Genomic DNA, 18,790 nt, shown 5'->3' with positions numbered 1-18,790 from the left:
CATTAGTAAAACAGCCATGAAGTAGAGGGACATCATCAATTTCTACAGGGCAATAATAACAAAGAGGGTAGGAGCTCACAGTCTTCTGCTGACACTTATACTTCATACCACGTTAAAGATGCCCCAGAAATCCACTCCATTTTATATTTCATTTTCTCTGCAGTTAAAATCCTTTGATGCTCACCATCAATTTACAGAAACCAGAAAGCAGATAGTGTAAAATCCCGGGGCGCATTGAAGACCTTCTAATTAAGAAGTAAGTTCCTGTCGTATCCACAGGTTTGACTGTATAAACATACTGCATGTTCAACTGGATTTATTAAAGCCAATTAGAGACTAACACTGCTACATGCATCTTTTATTTTTTTTAGTTCAGTTTATTTATGTAGCACCGATTCAAAACAGATGTCACATAAACTAACAGATCGAACTCATATCCAGCTATAAACCAGTTCAATTTAAAATTATGTTAGTGACTTTATTATGGACAGAAATACATAAACATAGCTAAAGACGGAAGCACAACTACTACTCCATTAGCCAGGAGTACTTTCTTTGTAACAGAGTACACAGTGTTAATATAAGATACATTTACATCAATGATTCACAGCTAGAGAGACAACTAAACAACCACACTGGATGGAAGGAACAGCTTTTTCAATGATGAGTAATTTCTATGTGAAACAAAACAATGAGTTAATGGCAACAATAGCTGCATAAAGTAGTTGCGCAGGAAAGAAACACAGTTAAAGAAATAGTCACTGAGCTAGTAGTACTTTCCACAGGAAAGAAAAATAATGAGAGTATACAAATATAATGGCAGCAATTGCTCAGTCAATGACTCTCTAGAGGACAGAAATAGAGCAAAACACAGAAACACTGGAACCTCGGGTCTCTTCTAAAGAAAGAAAGAAAAAACAGACAGCTCACATTAAGTATTCCTTATAGCATCTATCTGCTGCATAATATTTTCCTAGTTGCACATAAGTCAGAAATGCCAAAATAAACAAACAGATTCCACCTCTTGCTCTCTCTAGTACAGCTCATGCATGCCAAACATAAGTCATTTAGACTGCTGGCCTTGACCAGAAGTTTGGACTCGGGCCCAAAACCAAATAAAGTATCAACCTAAATCAATAGCGAAACTGTTGGTGTTACAACATATCATATTCAAGCTGTATATGCTGCAATTGCAAGACCACACAGTAAATAAAGCTAAGGCAAATTTACCCCATGCACAAATTCTGTTAGCACAAGATAAAAATGCAAAAAAGAAGATTCTCTGCTTTGAGTTGTTGCTCTCAGATAGAAACAGTATTGACTCCACTAAATTGCACTCTATTTTGGAGTAAAACAAAAGTCACCAGAAAAAAAAACACAGCCTCCATATCTTGTGATTTTCTTTAAAACCCAGCCTTACTCCATCAGTGGTTAAACACATTAAAGGCTAAAGTTGCTTACCTACAAACCTCAGTTCATTAAAAGCCATCAAACAAAGTCCAATATTTCTAACCTTGCAGCATTTTGGCAAGTAAATACCACTGCCGTTCAGGTGGAGATTAGCCTTCTGCTGCCAGAATCCTTCCTGTGATGGCAGCATTGGAGTCATTTCACAATCAGGCACAGAGCTCTGGTTATGTGTGGGGCGGTGGCGCTTCCTGCACTCTCACTTTCACACACGCAGGGGGTTGCTAAAATGGAAAAACTCCGGCTATTGTGGAAAGCAACACAGAAAACCAGCGCACAGCTGACCTATGCTGTTGAATTCCAGTAAATATTGATTTGATCATATAAAATCTTGGCCAGTTAGGCCCATTCATTTTTTAATTTTCCATACCCACTTAATCCTTCAGGATCACCTGGGGACTGGTGAGTGCCTTCAGTGGTCAATGGGTGAAAGTAAGGGTAGAAAGAAGATCGGCCCTGAATAGTTTTCCTACCAGGACATTTTAAAATAGCATTTTGAAAACAGACTACATAATTCTCATCATAGTTGCTGAATGTTTTCTCAAGAGTATAAATAATCCATTTCACAATCAGACTGAGTAAATTATAGGACGCCACAATATTCTGTTCATTCCCATCATTCCACGAACTGTAATTTACTGTTTTTGCTAAGGACAGCGATGTTCAGGGAGCACATCATGTCAGACTTTTAAGCTTACATATGACCAACCTGTTTGACTAGACTCCCCTCTAATCCTCTGTCCTCAATATGTCAGTGGTAGACCTTTCTCCCTCTCCCTTCAATCCACCTTGAAATACAGCGTGAATTCAAAGGACACAGCAGCACAGCAAGGGAAATACCTACTAATGTGAACCAAGTAAAGGCATCACCGGAACCCTGAGTTCTCCTCATAGTCCACAAAAAACCAACCTGTTTTATCACTTAACGAATAATCGTCAGAGCCAACAATTCGTTAAAGGCAAATCTGAAAATTGCTTCATCCTTCAGTTGAAGTTTTACGTAAACCAAGTTCTTGGCCGGTTTTAAAGAGAGAATCACTTTGCAAGGCCAAAAATACAACAGTTACTGCCAAAAACTGCTGAAGGATCAAGGAAGAACAGTACAAACGGAGGGTAATTTGGTACACTTGCAAAGCAGAGATGGGTATGTACACATGAAGGATTTTATGCAAAGAGCTGGCGTGTTTAGTACCAGCAACAAAAAATAATAGGATCGGGCAGTTGCAGAAGTGTCTGACAGTAAGCCTTAATAGGGAATAGGTCAACAGACACAGACTGTTTCAGGCAGCCGAGAGGACAGCATGCTGTAATATGTGACACAGGACCTCACAACTTTAAAATGCTAGGATATTTCTTGCCAAAGTAAAGTTTGTCTTGCAAAGTGCAATCAAGTTGCTTTCCATATTTAACTTAGCCCAGTAAAGAACTATTAAGGTGAGTTCTTTAAGCTTCACAACTTGTATCTATGTCTGAGAAGTCTTGATTTGACAGTTTTGTTTAATAAAGATTTTCCATCAGGGTGGTTGACATCACAGAAAGCATCAATGAGGCCCCCACTATTTTTAAATTGTTTGTCCAATACCACTTAGCCAGAAAGGAAAACATTGACAGGCAAAATAAATACCATTTGTAAGCAACCGCAAGCCAATTAACCGAAAGTTCGCATTTGCTTCAGGGCTTCCTGCCTCTGCTAGATTTAAGAACTATTTCACTGTTTTGAAATATGGTTGAGGCTGCATTTATCGACAGCATTTCCAGAACTTGATGGGGTCATATTGTAGGTTTGAGTGAGGTCTTGTGGTTGCATCGTGCAATTGGCAAGCATATGAGCTGCATGGATAACAGTTTAAGAGGAAACACATGTGGCTGCCCTTTAAATGCCCAACGATGGGCCATAATATGTGCTCAGCTCCTTGACCATAACACCTTCAAATCACACTATCCCTTCACATTGCAGTTGATTTTAGGAGAACGTATTTAATAAATAAAAATTTCAAATATTCAACTAGAAGAAAAGGTACTGTTCATGACGGGCTGCAAATTACAAACTGCCCAAAACTATGTCTGAATAACACTGAAGTATGTCTTAAAATTTGACATTTTTTGGGATCATTGATGAATAGAAATCAGCTTTAACAAACAAACAGCATGATGTATACATGGGAACAAGGCATGATGTATACTGGAGTCAATTGAAATGAAAAGTACCGCGATGTCAATTGTTGTGAATTGGTAAATAAAGTTAAATGAACGATTAAACTTGAATGTAAAAAAAAAAAAAAGCATTTGTAGGCTTTAAGAAAGATACAATATATCAAATTACAATTAATTCCAATATCCATGTCCTAAATGAAAACATGGAGAAAAAAATAGTTGGTAGGATATCATATTTCACATGTCATGCATGCAAATTCTGCATAACAATTACCCACACATTTAGTCCAAATTGTTTGTGCAATATCTTTTCATGTCTTCTTAGCCCACACTTACTGTGTATTTGTATAGTGACTGAGATTCAGCATCTCAGTCACTACAAATACACAGTAAAAGAAATGAAGGAAAAGAAAAACAGAGTGGGCTAATCATAATCAATATCTTCATCACAGTTTTTAGGGATAGTATGTTTCCCTGATATTGTGCCATTCTAGTTGAATGCAGCTTTAACTGAAATCAATAATTTTTGTCTTGCCAGAAGGAAAACATAAACAGCACAAGTTGTCATGATGTGTGTTTTGATGGTGGACCCGAATGCAGAAAGGCAAAAATGTTAAGTAAATGAAGAATGCTTAATGAGAAAAATGATGGACAAACTTACAAAAATAACAGGGACCACAGGGAACCAGAGCAAAACAAAAACCGTAAATTGAAGGCTGAAAAAAATCCAGCAGTGGAAAACGGGGAAGAAACGAAGAGCAAGAGGAATAGAAGTGTTTAAGTACTGACAGAAGAGAGCGAATGAGGAACAATGGAGCTGAGCTGATTGGCTAACTGATTGCAGGTGTGATGCTGACTGTAGCAGAAGGCAGGGAGAAGAGAGAGAGAAAGGGAGAAAGTACCCAGGGACTGGGAAGTAAATCTTTAGTCACTAAAGAATGACTAAACCTAAAGGAACAATTAAATAGAATAACAAGGAACAACTAGAAACAAGAAATGAATTAGTATAGCAAAGCAGGACTTAACTAAATGAACAGAAACAACAAAAGAGACTAAGGAACACAGATTAATAAAAAACCTCAAAACAACTCAACTCAACCCAGGTCACAAAACAAGTATTTTGTTCAATAAAGCCTTCCATTGTGGCCACAACCTTGACTGTTTTATTTGTTTTACTCAAAATGAGATGTTCAAAAACAGGGAAATGACAAACTTGAAAATATCTACCGAGCTGAGAAATGAAGACAGAGTTGCAGCTGTTTTCTCACAAAGTGTTTTTGGAAAGCAGGAAACCAGAAATAAGCTTGGCCATTTTTCAAGCCTAAATGACGGAAAAGACTCTAGGGGTGCGTTGGTACAATGACTTTTTTTCAGCTAAAATTTTTAATAATGTCAATTCAACAATGTCAACAAACTTTGTTGTTTGCTCCAAAAAACTGAGTAACAAAGTAGAGAGAGAGTCAACTTATTAAAGAGGAAATTAAGTTAATGTACTTACTAAAAATGACAACATTGCAACATTGACATTTATAAAAACAAAAAAACGCTGCCTCCAGCTTTAGCTGCAAATCCACCAGTGGATGTCAATAAAGATTGTTTGATGAGGTGGAAACAACTCCATTTCTAAAAGACTGTGTGTAAAAGATACATCCATTGTAATGTAACCCACTCAGCTATGGAGTACACTGTGAATGTGTCAGTCAAAGAGAAGCTATTGTCTCCAGCTTCATTCACTCTGAATGAAACAAGGATAAATAAATCTTGCTCTGTTCTGAAGAAGATTTTACCATTACAATCAATACTCAAACTCATGAAATAACTCTGAATGTATTTATCTCCTGACAAGCAACTATAGCAACCTTGACCATAGAGTTTAAGGTGTCAACTCTCAGTCTTGTGAATGAACACAGACATGAAGACAGAAATCATTGTAGCAGCATCAACATGTTGTTAATTTAAGCTAAAACTTCAATGCAGAATTAATTTATCAACAGCCTTTGTGGTATTTTGACTCATACTGATGAGGATAGCACAAAGTCTATCACCCGAATGATACTTTAGGATGTGGATGTCAGAGTTGTGCCATACGGCTGGTCTGAACAAAACTTCTCTTAACCTTACTTTAGGTCACTACATTATTAACTTTTGTAATCAGACCAGCTTAGAGAGATTGCATAGAGTCAGTTGTTAACAAGATTAAGACAGAATAATTAGCCAGTTTTTCCTTAACCAGAAATCAGATATGCTTTTCTTGCTCTTTGAATGCTTCAGAACTGATTTAAAAAAAGCCCCCCCTTTTTTAGTAAATGCATCTCACAAACATAAGTTTTCAAATGTCATTATATGTAAAGGAAGTGAAACAGCTAGAGAGTCTTTGCAGAAGCAACAACCTGGTGTTCAACATGAACAAAAAAAGGAGATCTTTATCGACTTCCAGAGGTTACAACCTGACCTCACAACCTGCAGCCTCAGCAACCGTGAATTAGAAAGAGTTGATAACACTGAGTTCCAAGAACTGCAGATCTCTGATGACCCCACCTGGTTGAAGAACACCACTGGGATTGTGAAGCACTCAGCAGAGACTGTGCTTTTAAAGAAAACTAAAATAAACATCACTCCCTGACAGCATCATGAAAACCTTCTACGGAGTTGTGATTGGGTGTTTTGATTTACTGCATTTCAGTGTTATCCTCCAGCTGCAATATGGTGGACAAGTGGGCCCAACAGAGAATAGTGAGGGGAGCTGAATATCTGTAGACTTTGTCCAGGATGAACCGAGTACCCAGAGAGAAACTACCCATGCACAGGGAGAACTCGCATACAGATCTCAGGCTGGGATTCAAATCCAGGACTGTCTTGCTGCAAGGACACAGTGCAACCATCTGCTCCACAGTGCAGCACTGCATCGGATAAATGATTTTTAAATATTTCTTTCTCACCCGAGTTTTACAACTGCTCAATTCGACTGAAACTAAAAGGTTTAGATATTTCCTATGAGCCCTATTCTGGTCAACCTGTATGGTTTTTAATGCAAACCATACAGGCTTGAAGAACAGTGAAAATTTTTACTTGTAAAAGCCGATCAAAAGCAAAAACAATGTTCACAATTTAAAAGTTGTGTTTTTAAATTAGGCTTATGCCCCAGAGGAGCACATCTGGAGTCACTGCAGTCTGTTAAGTACAAGAACCTGAGGCTCATCACAAATGGACAATAATGGGTTAGAAAAACACAGCCTGGTCCAATAAGTTGTGATTTCAGCTGCAGCATTCATATACCACGGTAAGCATTAGGTATAAACAACATAAAAGCACAGGACTATCTGGTGTTGGGGGTATATTGGGGACAATGAGTGTTTGAGCACTGTTTAAATGTCACAAGCTACCTGAGTATCATTGTGGATCAAATCCATCCCTTTATGAACACAGTGTGCTGATGGCTGCCTGCAACAGGATAATGCACCGAGTCACAAAGCTCAAGTCCTCTCAAACTGACATCTTGAATGTGACGATGAGTTCACTGTACTCCAGTAGTCTCCATAGTCACCAGATCCTACTGGGATAACCACTGGGATGTGACAGAACGGGACGCACAGACAGCAAATCTGCAGATGTGTGATGGTGTCAATAAGGACAATTATTCTGACAGCTTGTCAAATTTATGTTGCGAAGAATTATAACGTGTCTCGAACCTTAAGAAGTGACGGATTAGTGTATTTACTGTCTTTAGTGTAATTGTCTTTACCTTTATGTTCTTGTAAAGTAAAGACAGAAAGACAACAGAAAACGTCAATGATTGTCTGGATTGTTTGGGGCTGTAATCTTGGTTCTGTATATCTTCTTGTTTTTGTCTCGAGCTGCCACCACTATCAGCATCTCACGGATCTGCTGCTTCCCTCTCACACTTCCCCATACAGTATCCACGGTGTTGTGGTCCGTGTGAGATCACATCTCACACCACACAGGGGGAAACTGAACAAAAACGGCTCCTCCCACTCCACCTTTTGCGCCCTCTTTCACCACCCTCACCTCCTTCACCTCCTGGACTGGTCCCCAGTAGCAGCAGGTGTTATTCCCGTACAACCTGAAGATTTAGGTGGTAATTAGCGTTACCTCTCAGCCCGGGGGAGTTATTTATGCTTCGTGGGGAGCAGCAGGGGACGAGAGACGAGTGCGTTTCTGAGCAGCCGTGGAGAGAGGGGAATCACGCCTCAAAAACACGTGGGAGAGATTACTCAAATATTCCTCCTATGTACCCTTCTTTACTCCTCTCGCTGCGGCACGGTTATCTCTCCTTACAAGCATTAAGCTGCAGCCGACTCCGTTTGTATCTTTTTTTCCTTTTTTTTTTTTTTTTTTTTGTTGCAGGATGCTGCAGAGCGCGGAAGATAATAACCTATTTAGACCGGGGGTTTTCTTTGCAGCTCAAGGCTTTGACCTTGTGCTACGTTACCCTTAATGTCCACAACATTAAATAAGCGCACAAATCCAGCCGGTGCACACATGCAAAATTCGTGCACGACTAAAGTGGATGTGCCCACAACAGGTTCACAATTGATCGGTTTAGTAAAGAAGCAGTAAACAGGATCGGGCGTACAGATATGCATCCTCCTAGGAGGCAATTAACTGCACCGATATTACATAATGACAGCCCACACTTTTCAGCAAGATCCCCTGTCCGCTCAGAAAGGACGAGGCTTCCCAGTACGAGCCACATTAAAGGGGAGGATGTGTGACAGAACATTCCCACCTTTTTTTTGGTGTCACCTCCAGCAGAGGAGGCGCGTTAAGCAATGGAACACCTTGAAACTGTCAGGACGCTCTCCCAGAAGAGTGGCAGTTCTTGACAGGATCTCCTTACCTTTGCTGTTGTCCTCTTCCCTGTTCAGATACATGGCTGTGTGACTTCACTCCCGGCCGAACACAATGTCGTTTTGTTTCAGTTGTCTGTTAGTATTACTCCTGTTTTTCTTTCTTTGTTTCCTTCTTTGTTTCTTTTTGATTGCGTGTGCCGTGAACTCCGCCGATGTGATTTGTAGTAGTAGGTGTTTATTGTTTTGCTGCTGCTCGGCTGCCTCTCCTCTCCTCCTAGTGGATAGGTAGGCTAACCAGTCCGAGACTCTCACTATACTCCCTCCCTCTCTCCTCCTCTCTCCTCTCTCGCTGCCTCCTTCTCTCTCCGTACTGTGACTTAGAGGACAAAATGGGGAGAGTGACTTTTGCAGCTGCGTAAAGTCTCCAGTGCTCCCTTTCTCTGCTGCTGCTGAATGTTATTGTTGGGTTTTTGTTTTGTGCGTTATGTTAAATGCAACCTGGGGTCGCAGCTTGTTAATTTGGTTCAAGCTTAATTTGAAATATCTTCACTTGTGTTTGAAAGCATCCTTTGAATGAGTAAAATTCTAAAAACCGGGGGCGTTTCTTGACATTGACGATATGGACGACCACCCAGGGCAGCATAGCCTAGGAGGGCGTCATGAGTGGTTAAAGAAAGCTATGTCCAATTGCACCTGTATAAATTCTCCATTGGTTATTTGGAAGCCATGGTCTCATGACCTGTTAAGTTTTAGGTATATGTGTTTCACTAGTTTTTTCCTCCTGTCATTCCACAATCCTGCTGCTGGAATAACAAGCAGTGGAAAATGTCTAGTGAACTTTTCAGAACTTTCCAGAGACTTCATATAAATGTATTAGCTTTCCAGGAGGTGGTGGGTTTGGAAAATATTTCTAAGTGGAAACTCTTAATGACTATCGGAGGAATTTACTGGAATTAATTGAAAATTAAAGTGGTTTACACAAATTGCTTCATATTTAACTTAACCTTTCTAACTTTTTTTTCATTAATTCTAACAAATTTTTGTTAATTCGGCTATTAAATTATTAATTTTTTGTTTTCAGATGTCCCTGCAGTTGTCACTTGTAAAATAAGACCTATGATATTTTGAAGTCGTTTTCAACATTTTTAAGAGAATATTATAGTTTTATTTAAGGACCAAATGAAAACAAAACCTTAGTCAGTTCATTACTGCTCATTTTTTTAATACACTCCTAAAATATTAAAATCTAATGAATTGCTAATAAAGCTAATTTCTGTTATTACTAAAACTATGCTTGGCCTTTCAGCACCATGGACAGCAGCACCTCAGAGTTCAGATTAAAGTAGACTGGATGACTGCTGATGAAAACGTGTGTATGTGTGCATGGTTGTTTGCTCTGTGTCCTATTTACCTTTCTGACAATCGTTTTTCCTGTTTTCTTACACACAGGATACTTTTGCAATGTGTGTTTATTTGTTTTCTGCTCTTTACCCATAACACTCTGCAGGGGCTCAAACTCCAAATAAAAATCTTGCATTTTCAACGTAAATCAAAAGGGAAATAACAACTGGAAGATATTACTAAAGACACTAGTGGCTACAAGGTAGAACAGTTATGTTGTCACACAGCAAGAAGATCCAGGATTATTATTACACCACATGTGTGTGTTTTCCCCATCTAACATACAATAAAATCCTGTATATCAGGTGTTCTGAGTTTGAGCATGCATTGAGAAACTGGTAGGAGGGGGCATGCAATGTAAATATTATATGGTTGAACAATAATGTGTTTGTGTTGTAAAACTCAAAATGTTTTAACACGTTTTTTTAAAAACTGCAGACTGAATACAAATTTTAAAACAAATAAATACATTACATCAGTGGCTCAGTAAAAATGTAAGTAGTCATAAAGTAAAACATCCATGTGAAAACATGGATGGAGTTTACACTATGGTATCATTTGATTATTGTTGCAACAGTAAAAACTGAGTAATTTTAATGGTTCAGTTAGAAAACTCCTCGGGACGTCTTGTGTTTGTGTTTCATGTGGAGCCCTGTTACGCACTTACTCCTTCTTTTTGTCTGCCGCCCTGCAAAAAAGTAAGAGACCAAAACATTTTTTTCAGAAATAAGCATCTCTATATGGACAACAACAAATTAATTCCACTGACTGTAACATTCTAATACATGCACATATCATTCTACTTAAGAACTTAAAAGAATACTTTGAATCTGGTTTGTGAGGAACCGTCTTTAAGATTTAAGACATGGTCAATAAACAGACAGTTGGGGACAACAAAGCTGCAGACCAACAGAGGGAGATAACAGCTCCTCACTGACCAGGATGAACGGCTACTCACTCTGATGTTACCCAGCAACCATAGGTTGCCCTACACAGTCACAAAAATGGCAGTTGAGATGAAGCGCCGAATGAGAAAACAGACTCTTCAAGTTATGTAAAGCTAGAAAGCCAAATCTTTTGTCAATGCAACATGAAGAAGAGCCAGAATGAGGTTTGTAAAAGACCACTAGGACGGATGGTACCACAGTCGATCCTTGGTTTCATTCTCCAGCACTTTGGTCAGCTTTAATTGTTGTTTCTAAATGTGATTTATACTGGCAGTTATAGTATGGTGTGGCCATCGTCTCTAAGGTGGATTGGTTGTTTCAATGCCCACTCCCACCAAAAGAACTGAACCCCTTTTGAAAACTAGGATTAGGAGGAAGATGGATGGTCATAAGTCATAAAACATTGCTGAGCTGTTTGAACTTTTGTGCCAGAAGAGCTATAATGTCATCAACAACTTGATAATTAATGGTAGTTTTATATAATTTACCCATAGTCTACTGTAAGGAAACGTCTACCAGCAGGAGGTTGATTTGAGTTTGTTTGGTTTTGACTGGGATCTAAATCCATCATATTTCAGATGATTATATGGCACCAGACACTACAATGAAAATAAATGGAAATGGAACAAAATGTTTTCAGAGAATATGTAATAAATTAAACGTATTGTGTAACTTTTATTAATATTGTGCACAATAATTAATTAATGTATTAAAACAACTGGAAGAGTAAATTGATATTCAGTGTTTTAAGTGTGTAGGTATGAAATAGCAGTAGGAGTGAGAGAAATAACATTAAGTAGGTACAAAATGTTCAAATGAGCAAACAATCTGGTGCTTGCCACCATGCAAGAAATATGTGATTAAAAATCTTGGTTATACCACCAAATATAAATTTTTAAGTATTAGAGTTAAAATATTTAATAAGTTAGTTTATAAAATGAATATGAACTAGATTTGTCTGTCTGAAAACTCAATATCTTTTTCTTGTCATTTGTCTTGTCTCTAGTTTCTGGAAAAAAAGCGTTTACTTAAACACATATCTACAAATAGTTAAATCAGAGAAATTTTCTTACGATCTCTTATTTTGTATTATCTTCTCTATATATTCATGACAATTTTGTTCCTGCATGCAGAAACACAGGTGCAAGCAGGTGAACAGATCAGGAACTCCCAGAAAGGAAGTAAGTTATGTCGACCATCACTTTTTGGTGCAAAGGGAAATAGTTGGTTTTCACCTCCACCAAGAATAAGCTACAGGAATGAGATGCAGACTATTTAAGCCCTCAGTATACAGGCGGTCTTACATCACACTCAGGCAGACTTCTGGAAGTGGAGGAGGACTGATTTGCCCCTGACCTTGACACAGTCCCAGAAAAAGCCGGTTATAGGAAGCAATTTAAAACAATTTCTTTAATTATTTTTTTCCCTTCATGTTCTCTGAGCAAATTACCAATTTGTAATGGAACTTCTTGGTGGAGAGAGCAAGAGAGAGACATGGAGCATTAGAGAATAAATGGGATGAGGCATGACAGTTATTAAAAACCTCTGCAAAAAGGATGTCTCACTACTTTTGCCACTTGTTAAAACAGATGCTGTGTAATAAATCTATAATATTATACTCAGTAGAGATCCCAAAATGACTTCTGACACTTTGACTCATAAATCTGCACATTTTTCCCTCTGAAGCTCACGAAACAGAGGCCCGGTATTCCATTCAATAATGGGGCTCATGTGATATCGCAGATTAGAAACTCAGTAGGATATGAGTAAATCAGCGCCGTTGATGGAAATGCTTTGAACAGTTTCCCTGCATTTTATCAATAGAGCCAAAAAGTCATTTACCCCGAGCATCCTGTAGTGATTTCCATTTGATCATACTCTGCCGTGCACCGAGCTCTCTGTGCTATTTGCACTCCGCTGAGCATCTTTCCCCGCTGGTCGGGCAGAATTCTTAGCAGACTAATTTGACCGCACTCAGTTCCCAGATCCTCCCCTCCTGCCCAGCCCCTCGCTGCCAGCAACATTGTGCCTGTCACTGATGCATCTGTCTCCACTGGTATCTATAAATACACCTTCAAAAATCTGATTCCCATTGATTTAGTGACCTATATACACATCAGCACCAGCCCCTCACTTCCTCCAGTCTCTCTGCTGTTTCTCGACCTCTTGCTTCCTGCTTCTCCTCCATCACTCAGCTCAACTTAACTGCCTCTCCCTTCCTCCTCCACTTGCCACCGAGAGCAAGAAAAGGCTAATAATAGTTCACGGTGGAAGCTTAAGTCATGACACATGAAAAGGATTTTGAGTGTGCACAGGAACAGTGGCTTGCTGCTCATTTCCAGATTTCAAAGTCTCGTTGAGCCTTCCTCTAATCTCTCTCTCTCTCTTTCTTTCTCTCTGGTGAGTGTTAGTGTGTGAGCGAGTAAACACTGGAGTAGATGGTCTGACGAAAGGTGTCTCTCAATATGAAATCTGACTAACATAAATGAGGAAGCACACAGAGAGACTTCAGGGTGTGTGCTTGCGTGTGAATGTGTGTGTGTGCATGCAGGGTTACTTGAAAGTACTATGATGTAATAATGCTGCAGGGATGTGCAAAATAGCACTCTGAAAGCTAACACCATGAACCAATGCTGGGTAAATAAATAAAACAGGATTAAAAATGAATGAGCACCCCCTCTTATGAGATCTGTTAAGTCAAAAACCAAACATGAGGTGGAAAGCAAATTTTTGTGCATATTTTAAGTTTTTAGACAGGCTTAATTAATCAAGCGAAAGCACAAGGAGCTCAGGTAAGAAGGGCATTTGTGTTCAAGCCACCAGTGTGTAGACGTTTGCATATTTTAGAGAGAAAAATAAGAGAAAGTAGCTAGAAGGTGTGACTTACAGGTCACACCACCTAAAAATGAACAGACACCTGTAGTGCCTGATGGTGACGCTCACTCTCTTTCCAGAAACTCCACCGCAGTCCCACAGTGACACCTGGTGGCTACGAGGCAGCCACTGCAGATGCCCTCGAGGAGTCACACAGTCGTCCTTGATCTCTTCAAAACCATTCCCCTTCCTGTTTCCACAGCACTATTACAGACAAACACACTCCGTCAGTTCTTTTGTATTCTGTCAAATAACTGCTGGACCTTGAAAGCAAATACAGTGATGAGTGGAAGGCTCGCAACCTTCAGGACAGACAACTACGACAGGCAATTTAAGGACAGTCAGTTTATTGAACAGTAAATTGTGACACAGAACAAATTTTTTTTTCTTTTCCATTGCATTGCAGACAAATGTTAACAGACAACTGTGCCTTTCACCACACTACCTCACAAACAGCCTCTGTGATAGAGACGCCTAGCAGATCGAAGGCAGGGGTCCTTGTTTTTTAAAGTGCTTTATTGCACAGTTCCTCTTGGAGGAAGAGAACAAGGGCTGCAAGGTGAGCCCAGAGTCTGAACGGCCTCTGAGCTTCATGGGTGCAATAATAATACTCTGTATGCGTGTGTGTGCGAGTGTGATGCTGTGATTACTTGGTTGTATTCAGTGCCTCCTCTCTTAACACGCGAGTGTGTGTGGCTACTTATTGCATAACAGTAAGCTGGCTCATGAATTTTTTAGTGAAAGTGTAAAGCACAAATCTTTAGATTAAAATATTATAAACTCTTCACAATAATAATGATACATCTCATAATATCTAAGTTACATTCTTATATTTGATTCATATAGATTATGTAGGCGATATACATCTTGTGGCTCACTGCTTATAGCTAACATAGTGGACACTATCATGTGGGTCTTTGTCTCAGCCCTCTAGGTTTACAGACAGATAAATACACAGTGCTGGTCAGATGTTTGCATACACTCTGGATAATTTGGGTTCGCTTTCTGATTAATTGAAGCTAATCTTTACACATGGAGGAATAATTATACAGCTTTAAATTATTTTAAAAACAGAAATGGGGTTGCAAGTTTGAATTTATCATGGATTTTTTTTCTAGCCCCCAAAGGGTCAAAAAATGTACATCCAAGTCCCATTTTCTTTACTAGTTGCACCTGGACAACATGGCTGGTATAGAGTCTGACATGATTCTGGCTAGATTTTTGACCACACTTGTTGATAGATGGTCAAATCAACATCATTAAATGTTTATTTGATTTCAACATTAGCATTGCGAACAAAATTTATAGTGAAGGATTTCTAAAAACTTAACAATAACCTGCTGTATCACTTTGAAAAATCTGTTCTAATGTGTCTGTTGAAACAATCAACACTTAGATTTCAACCACACATCTGATTAGAGATAAAGGTGCATAATTTGCAAGTAGTTCACCTTCTTTCCTGATCATTTTTAACCGATTTTCCAGCATTTATGGGTAACAACTTATTGCAGGTCAGGTGGTTAAAATTTAAACACATTTTGGTGTTTCAACAGGACAAACATCCCAAAACAAACATAATTTACCATTATTTGTAAAAAGAAAATATCCAATAAATTGGAACATACCGTTATGAGTGCACGCAAAGTTCTGACTAGCACTGCAGATAAATATGTTTTTTTTTATATAGGAATTTATAGCAACAGATTCAAAGAAATAAATCAGTTTGTTACATGTCCTCCAAATCAGCTTGTGGAGTATATAGAGAGAAACATGTGCTATCTTATACCTAAAAATCCCTTGTGCTTTCTTTGATTGTACACACTCCGAATAGTACATTTGGTGTTTTTAGAAGTTTCTCTGCACACAACTTTCATACTGGCAGAGGATTGTGACAAAAAAAACACACAGAGGGAGTAAACAGAGAGAGAGAAAAAAAGAATCCGTAGCACACCAACAACTACACTTCAACTACAGCACTACACTATCAGACACACACGCGCACATACACAACCGAATGCACAAGGTCGGTGAAACAATTCACAGCTGAATAAAAGACAAAACAAAAGAAAGTAAGAAGAATTTTGAGATTCAGCTGAAAACTGATGAAAACTATCTAAAGAGGGAGAAGGAGGAGGGATGAGGTTTGAAAATCAATCGAGTAGTAATATCAACAACACTACAACAGACCATTTCACCATAATCACAGCATACAGGTTCTGGACAGAACTTTACATTCACTTACTTAGAGCAGAAATGTTTGACCTTCGGCTTTTAATGATGCATTTCAGCTCTTCTCTTTTCCAGGTTGGAACAATAATTGATCACAAAACTAGTTTTACAGTTTTGAAAACAGTGTAGATTTTTTCTATTTTTTATTATTTATATTTGACAAAATGTCTTGAATCACTTAGATGTTTTCTAAGACCTTCAACAAGCTTCGGGCATAATTCTAGATATCTGATCATTGTTCTTATTTACTTGTTAAGTTCCCACATAAAAGAATCACTCAGATCTTTAGTAGAATTGATATCAGGGCCTTTCCAGAAGTTCATTATTAGTTTTATCACAACACTAAAAAAGATACTTGGTGGAGTCAATGTGACATTCCTGACAGTACCAAGGTAGCATCATGCTGAGGGTCCCCTTACAAAAAAATCCCATGAAATTGACATGGGGTCACATGTGGTTCCCATGTTCCACATGTGATAAAGTATTTTGTTCATGTGATCCAATTCAACATGGGATCACATGTGTATCTCATGTGCATCACATACACCTTAGTTTATGTGCATAGGATACACATAAATGTAAAGTTATGCCAGAGGCATAAACTTCAACTTTAAGACAAAGTGACACTTATGTGTTAATAGAAATATTTGATAATGATCTAAAGTATATAGTTAACTAAAATAAAATAACCAACTGGTGGGAAATAAAAGTTTAAAATGCTTTAAAATAAAATAATACAAAACAAAGGGTTTAAAGCTCATACACATTTCGCACCGTTGGACACTTGGACAGTTGAGGACGGTTAAAAAACTTAACAAAACTGTAAAAAAAAAAAAAAAAAGCAGATAGTTGAGTGCTTTCTTTCTCTTTTTTATGGATGAAGTGGACTTGAAGAATTGGCTTTTTTTTTCAGAAAAACTTAAATGTTTTACTTAATTTGAATCTTGAGGTGTATCGAAAATGTTTACACAGCAATATAAATGGGGAAAATAATGGGTAATGATAATGATGTACTGGTGAACTTTTCCTTAGTTCTAAAGTTATGCTAAGGTAGCTAAACGTTAACTGACTGGTGGCCGATTTTACAGTTTGAAGCCATTATCTTGAGTCCAACAGCTCCCAAATCACATTAGTGCAGATTTGATGATTCGATACTTCACTAATTAAACTTTACCTAAGCTGTTTTTAATGGGTCGCACAACACACGGCAGCTGTTTTTTCAGTCAAAATTAAGGTTGAGGACCGTTATAATAAAACAGCCATTTCTGCACTCTCCCTCCATGTCTGGAGCGCGTGCAGATGTGTGAGCTCGCTACTATGATGACATTCTCCCAGTTGAAAAATATAAATTGACCTGTTACTGTTTTTAACACTGCGTGATTTTTCTTTTAATTGTCAAGAAAATCATAGTTTTTATCAACTGAAGTGTTTTATTAGCCTGACACAGGATAGTCACCAAACAACTTCACTTTATGCTGCTTTATTTAGCAGATCAGAGCACCCCATGTCACTCTGGTCAATTACATACTAATGTAAAAATAGGACTCTGCTCTGTGTGTATATAAAATGTAGTCAAGGTCATATGAGCTTTGTTTCGAGGCCAGTGGTCCAGTGAAGCTCAGATGAGGAATGAATGGGGCAACACATCAGAACAGCCAGAGACCTCACCACCTTCAGCACTGGAGAAGGAAAACTCCCCACCTGAGCATCAACACCCACAGCACCTTCACCTGTGGTTACTGGCACATATAGGAAGACCCCTATACAAGCCACCAATGCCAACGTGTGTGTATGTGTGTGTTCTAACACTCCTTGAAGGAGACTGCTACAGTCTCTCCTGAAACAACATGAAGGACCAGTCGCTGAGGTTTTGTTTTCCCTCTCTGGACTGGCACTGATGGCATTAATCCCGTTTCTACACATCTGGTTTCGACACGTTTATTGTCTGGGCCTTATTTGGGGCAAATCTGTATGGCGTCATGCTCAGATGTTAAAAGTTGTTTCTGGTTCTCAACGGTTTCAAACAGAAGTACATAAATTGTTGTTTGTGTACATATATACTTGTCTTGGAAGTCTTGATTGATAGCTACAAGTTTACTTTAGTATGCAGTTATGTCTTATAAAATTATAGGAGATTGACATGTGACCTTATGTTCATCGTGAAAAGTTAATATGAAGAATTTGGAAATTTTCATGGTAAAAAATTTTGTTCCATTATTTATAATTACATATATATTCATCTATTTCACACCTTTTGCATGTGTTACAGATATGTATACTATGTGATCCACATGGGTTTCACATCTTATGTATCAATGTGTCTCACATGTGATACACATATGAAACGTAATGCACGTGTGATACACATGCTTCCACATGTGTATCACATGGGAATCGCATGATTTACCACAAAATGTTTCAGAGTCACAAATGTACATGTGCTTTCACATGTGATTCACATCATTCACATGTGAAAAGTTGTGTGAAACACGTGTGTGGTTTTCATGTGGCACATGTGATCACATTTCAAAGTCACATGTGACTTTCATGGGATTTTTTTGGAAGGGTCTGCTTTGCTGCTTGTGCTCCTGGAGCATTTAACCAATACAATGTGTAATTTTGACCCTGTGTGGATTTAGACCCATGTTGAAAATATATACCAAGCACCCAGTTCTTGTTCTTAAAAATCATAGTTGTACAAAGTATCATCTCTCCAACCTGGAAAAAAAAAAAAAAGTTAAATAAAATCCATGCCCATAACTGAGTGTAAACTTCTGAACAGAAATGCATTTAAAATCAAGTTGGAATGTCAAAGAAAATAATACTAATAATAGTAATAATAATAAAGCCAAATTTAAATGAGTTGGTGGGTCTTTTTGCCTTTTTCACCTCCCTCAAACGTATTGT

At 38.4% G+C, this 18,790-nt stretch overlaps 1 protein-coding gene and 1 long non-coding RNA gene across 2 annotated transcripts in view; one reads left to right on the top strand and one right to left on the bottom strand.

Moving 5' to 3' along the window:
* Window positions 1-8,732, bottom strand: part of syt7a (synaptotagmin VIIa) — a 106,158-nt gene extending 97,426 nt beyond the window's left edge. Inside the window, exon 1 of the mRNA XM_044125346.1 lies at window positions 8,480-8,732. Coding sequence (XP_043981281.1) covers window positions 8,480-8,513 — 34 coding nt within the window. The 5' untranslated portion in view covers window positions 8,514-8,732. The remainder of the gene's footprint in view (window positions 1-8,479) is intronic.
* A 2,108-nt stretch (window positions 8,733-10,840) lies between these two features.
* Window positions 10,841-14,795, top strand: LOC122835891. The gene is made up of 3 exons (XR_006371362.1): window positions 10,841-10,944; window positions 11,914-11,961; window positions 13,735-14,795. It is a non-coding gene; the product is annotated as an uncharacterized LOC122835891 (long non-coding RNA).
* Window positions 14,796-18,790: the final 3,995 nt, after the last annotated feature.

This window comes from Gambusia affinis, linkage group LG08, assembly GCF_019740435.1.
Source record: "Gambusia affinis linkage group LG08, SWU_Gaff_1.0, whole genome shotgun sequence".
Classification (NCBI taxonomy): domain Eukaryota; kingdom Metazoa; phylum Chordata; class Actinopteri; order Cyprinodontiformes; family Poeciliidae; genus Gambusia; species Gambusia affinis.
Note: the sequence above shows the minus strand (reverse complement) of the source record. Positions and strands in the feature narration are given on the sequence as shown.